General features: G+C 47.2%; 1 protein-coding gene across 1 annotated transcript in view; it reads right to left on the reverse strand.

The window, feature by feature from the left end:
* Positions 1-1,134: 1,134 nt before the first annotated feature.
* Positions 1,135-4,405, reverse strand: part of LOC107297566 (THO complex subunit 6 homolog) — a 52,242-nt gene continuing 48,971 nt past the window's right edge. The window contains exon 8 of the mRNA XM_015826926.1: positions 1,135-1,298. Coding sequence (XP_015682412.1) covers positions 1,135-1,298 — 164 coding nt within the window. The remainder of the gene's footprint in view (positions 1,299-4,405) is intronic.

A 4,405-nucleotide genomic window follows, 5' to 3' on the forward strand; every position in this document is an offset into this window, starting at 1 on the left:
TGGTAAATATAAAGCATGCACAATTATGCAAAAAATAAGCAAGTGTTACATCAAACAATGCATAAACACAATACATCATTTGAGGTTTTATCTTCTGGTTCAGTCTTCATCAGCTACGGTGCCAAATCGGAGATCAGCCTGGTACAAGTGTCTTTGAGTCACGACCTGACTCACGTGGCTTCACGATCTGAAAGTCAGCTTGGCAAAGTAGTTCATCAGCTGGGTGGGCCCGGTGTGCAAGTCCCATGGGCCAATAGTTCTGGTATGCGTTCTTGTCTCCAAGTGAGACAAGGTCTTCTTTCTGTAAAGGAAACTGGAACCAAATCTGGAACAGAAAAACTGGAACCCAAAGTTTCTCAGGAACAAAGGGAACTGGATTCACAGGATACTCAGGAACTGAAGAACCTGGAAAAAGAGGAACAGCTGGATCTGGAAACATAGGAACAGCCGGATCTGGAAATACAGGAGCATCTGGGTCTGGAAACACAGGAACAGCTGGGTCTGGAAACACAGGAACAGCTGGATCTGGAAACACAGGAACAGCTGGATACTCAGGATCAGGAACAATAGCAGCTGCAGAAGACTCAGGATACTCAGGAACCGAGGTATCTGGAACCACCGATGGAGTATTGAGGATGGCTGCTACTGTTGTCATCAGGGTAGTGAGGACTTCATGTGTGGGGGTGTGTGTCTTTAACGACATAGAGTCCATGATTTCGCGGGGTGCACCAATCATGTGCCCCCACACTTCGCCTATGCGTGCTTTGGCCGTCAGGCATTTGTCAATCACTGGGTCATGGCGAACGTCTTCAATAGTCTTTAAGTCCTTGCAGACTCCTATAAAGTTCATTCTTGGGATGCTAAGACATGTGATCAAGATGATCAGAACTATGCCTAATCTCAGGTGCTTCCGCTTAGTCAAGTGTTTGTAGCGGATTGGTTGACGTTTACTGGATGCCTGAAGTTGAAGGTTGGCGCGTTGAGCCGTTTGTCTATTTGAACAGACCAAGAACTCAGGACTTTCGAGCCAGGTCAATTCTGTTAACTGTGTGGCAAGGTTGGGCCACTTCACTTGGTTGTTGTCTGTTGGCACATGTTGCCATTGTTCAGGGCTCAAAGATGTTTCAACACTCTTCATTCTATTGCCATCGCCTGCAATTCCTTCTTCTTCAGCTGTTCTGCTTGTGCCACGCGAAAAACAGCTTCAGCAGCGTTAGCATCTCTGATGGCTTGCTCATCTTGTGAAATTCGGGAAGTTCGGCTGAGGCGAGAAGATGCTTTCGAATTGCGGGAGGCACCTGTGAGGTGAGATTGTTGAGACACGCTGGAGTGTGCCTTGGATATGTGGCGAAAGGATGATGCCCTTCCAGACGCGTGGGATGGAGCCACGTGCGACCGGTGGGATGGTGCGTGTGAATGGCGGGAAACTTCAGACTCTGCCCTGTCAACCGGTCTGTCTCTCGGGCGAGGCTCGCATTCTGGAGGGCGTTGTGGGCTCTCTAGAAGCTTCTTGCGTTCCTTGTTCCGTAACCGAAGACTTTGCATGTCGCGGTCGACGTCTGAGTCTCTTAATTGCTGCTGAATGTCCTTGAGTTGCCGTTCGGAGTCCATCCATTGTGTGAAGGCGTCCTCCTTATCTTCTTCCAGTGCGTGAGCATGTTCGGGGGAGGGATCCTCCTTTTGCTCTAGGTAGAGTTTGTGCCATTTCTCCCAGCCTCTTTCATGGCGCTTGTGCACGGTGTGCCATTTCTCCAACAGGTTTGCATACTTGGCTTCAGTTGGCTTTCTTTGTTGTCTCAGATCATAGTGACTTTGAGACGTCTTTGGTCTTACTGAGGCTTGAGCTTCAGCTTCTGTGTGCAGGTCAAGGGTGGGTGTTTGCGGCGCTTCTCCTTGGCCGTCTGGTTGGGGTGTCTCAACTAGGCTGGTTGGTTGAACCCCTTCATCTAGATCAATGAGCCGCTCTGCCATGGTTAGGATGGGTTCAGTGATCTTCTCAGCTATTTTTAAGCAAATTTGAAGAACTTCTCTCTTTGACCACTAGGGGTCGCTACTTGCCGATCAGCGTCAGAGGTGCTGTGTGTGGGTGGAGGTGCCTGGGGGCGTTCTCCTGTGTTTCCTAGCTATTTAGAAGCAAATTGGATGAACTTCACTTTTTGACCACTAGGGGTCGCTATCTGCGTATCAGCTACCGGGGTGATCTTCTTTCAAGGAACACCCTTTGTCCACTAGAGGGCTTTCTCTGGGCGTGATTAAAGGCTCGCGTGCAGCTCCTCCTTTAACCACTAGGGGACGTCTGAAGAGAGGTCAGCCAAATTCTTCCTATTACCACGTACCTGCAGGGCCACTGAGAGGCATGAACTCCCACCTGGATGTTAAGTTGCAGGCTGGAACACACTGGGCATTCAGCTTGTGATAATAGGCAAGGATTGATGGCTATGTGTCCTTCTTCTGTGACACTCAAAACTGGGTGAAAGCTCTAGTGGTGGTATAGTCTTGATTGAATTAAATTATCAAATTGTTGTGATGTGAAAGGAATAGGAGACAAAAAAATTTTTTTTTCAAGGTGTCATGTGCAGATTGGCCACCAGGGGGCGCTGCTGCCCTGCTAGTGGGCCTTTATATGGCTTCTTTCTAATGGCATAGCTGAAATTCCAAAGGGAGGGGGGAGTTTGGCTTTATGACGGAGAGAGAGAGAGCAACTTAATTGCTTAATTGCCTTCTTCCTTGACGACCAGGAATGTGCCCTGCTTTTGCCGAGGGAGCAAATGGTCACAATGATCGTGCCGGGGCCAGAAAGGAGGGGGAGAATCACCCTTTCCAAGCATCAAACAAAGGCAACAATTTTTCTAAGTTTAGCAAGTTGCATTCACGTGCTAACGAGGCTGACTGAAGCAGTAACAACACCACTGGCTCCTTCGCTAACATGCAAGCTGAGTTGGGTTCACAGATGATCTTTGAAGCTATCCCTTCATTGCCTCAGGACGTTTAAGCTGCTGGCAAAGGAAGAGGGAAGGGGGGTTTTTATGGCAACTGCTTTCCTCTCCTGAACGGAGATCCATGCAAGGCTTAATGGCTTGCAGAGTTTACCAGCAAATTAACAATACAATGCATTTGAATCACACCTTCTTTGAAACGCTGTCTGCCAAGCAGATACAGTGACATTTCTTTTGCAGGCAGTCCTTGGAAACTTGAGTTACTTTCACATGCAAGAGAGACTTTTCNTTTAACAGATAGATAACTCAGAAGAACACACAGGTTTATTGCTTTTATTCTGGGAATCCTAGACAAAGACTTACAGTTTGTAGAGGTACATCCAAAATAAGTGGTAGCAATCTGTCTGTCCCACAGGTAAATTGACATTAGATTTTCCCCTCTTCTCCCAAGCGTCACATGGTGGGGTGATCGTGGAGTCTGCAGCCGTATGGCTGCATGAGATGGTCAAAGAACAAAAGACTGCCCTCAGGCTAGTGTCCAGGGATGCCTTGAAGCTCCGCCCCTGACCCTAACCCCTCCCCTTGACCTGTTACATAGGAATACATAGAGTTATACAAGATACATAGAGTTATACAAGGTTAAATGGATCTATGATCCAGAACATGTACTCAGAACTGTCCAGATGTTTTTCTCTCCTGTGACAGAAAGGCATTCTTGCCCAAACTCCACCCTTGGACTTTGCATTACACCAATACAAAACAGGACATGTTGATGAAAGCCTGGAGAGAGGAAAAACTAACTCCAACCTGGGAAGTACCTTACATCGTCTTGTTAACCACTGAGACAGCTATCCGGACAGCTGAAAAAGGTTGGACCCATTACTCTTGAGTAAAAGGGCCCGTGCCAGCCCCAGAGGAGTGGAAGGTGGAATCTCACCAAGGAGATCCACTGAAGCTAAAGTTTCGAAGGACTTCATGGACTAATAGTCAATCTTCCTGACAGAAAGGGGGGTAATAGAGGAAAAAGGACTAAACTTTATATTTCTTTTTCTATCTAGAACCAAAGGAAAACCAAGACCTCCCACATGTGCTGACTTTGTGGGTATCTTTGTGGGTGTTGTTGCTGCTCTCACTGTATTAATTGTGTTCAGTGCACAGGGTGTGAGATAGAGTGTGATATTAAGTCTTAGTGTCAGAATCCAAATATATTCCATCTCTAGTTATCAACTATGAAAAACCGCATTTCTGCCTGCTCTGGATTCTGTCATATGATGAAGGGAAGGGGGTGAACAAAGGGGCTTTATGGCCCTCACTTCCTTCAGCCTACTTCAAAGGGACTGGATGTGGATATCACCAAAAGGACTAACAATAACAATGGGGGTCATTAGCTTTCATGTAATCCTTTCTGAAGTCTCCTCCCGGCAGTGAGGAAAAGGGGGTGAGAATGTAATGCCTGGGATTGTCGCTGG

Source organism: Protobothrops mucrosquamatus, unplaced genomic scaffold, assembly GCF_001527695.2.
Source record: "Protobothrops mucrosquamatus isolate PMUCROS unplaced genomic scaffold, P.Mucros_1.0 scaffold3386, whole genome shotgun sequence".
Taxonomy (NCBI): domain Eukaryota; kingdom Metazoa; phylum Chordata; class Lepidosauria; order Squamata; family Viperidae; genus Protobothrops; species Protobothrops mucrosquamatus.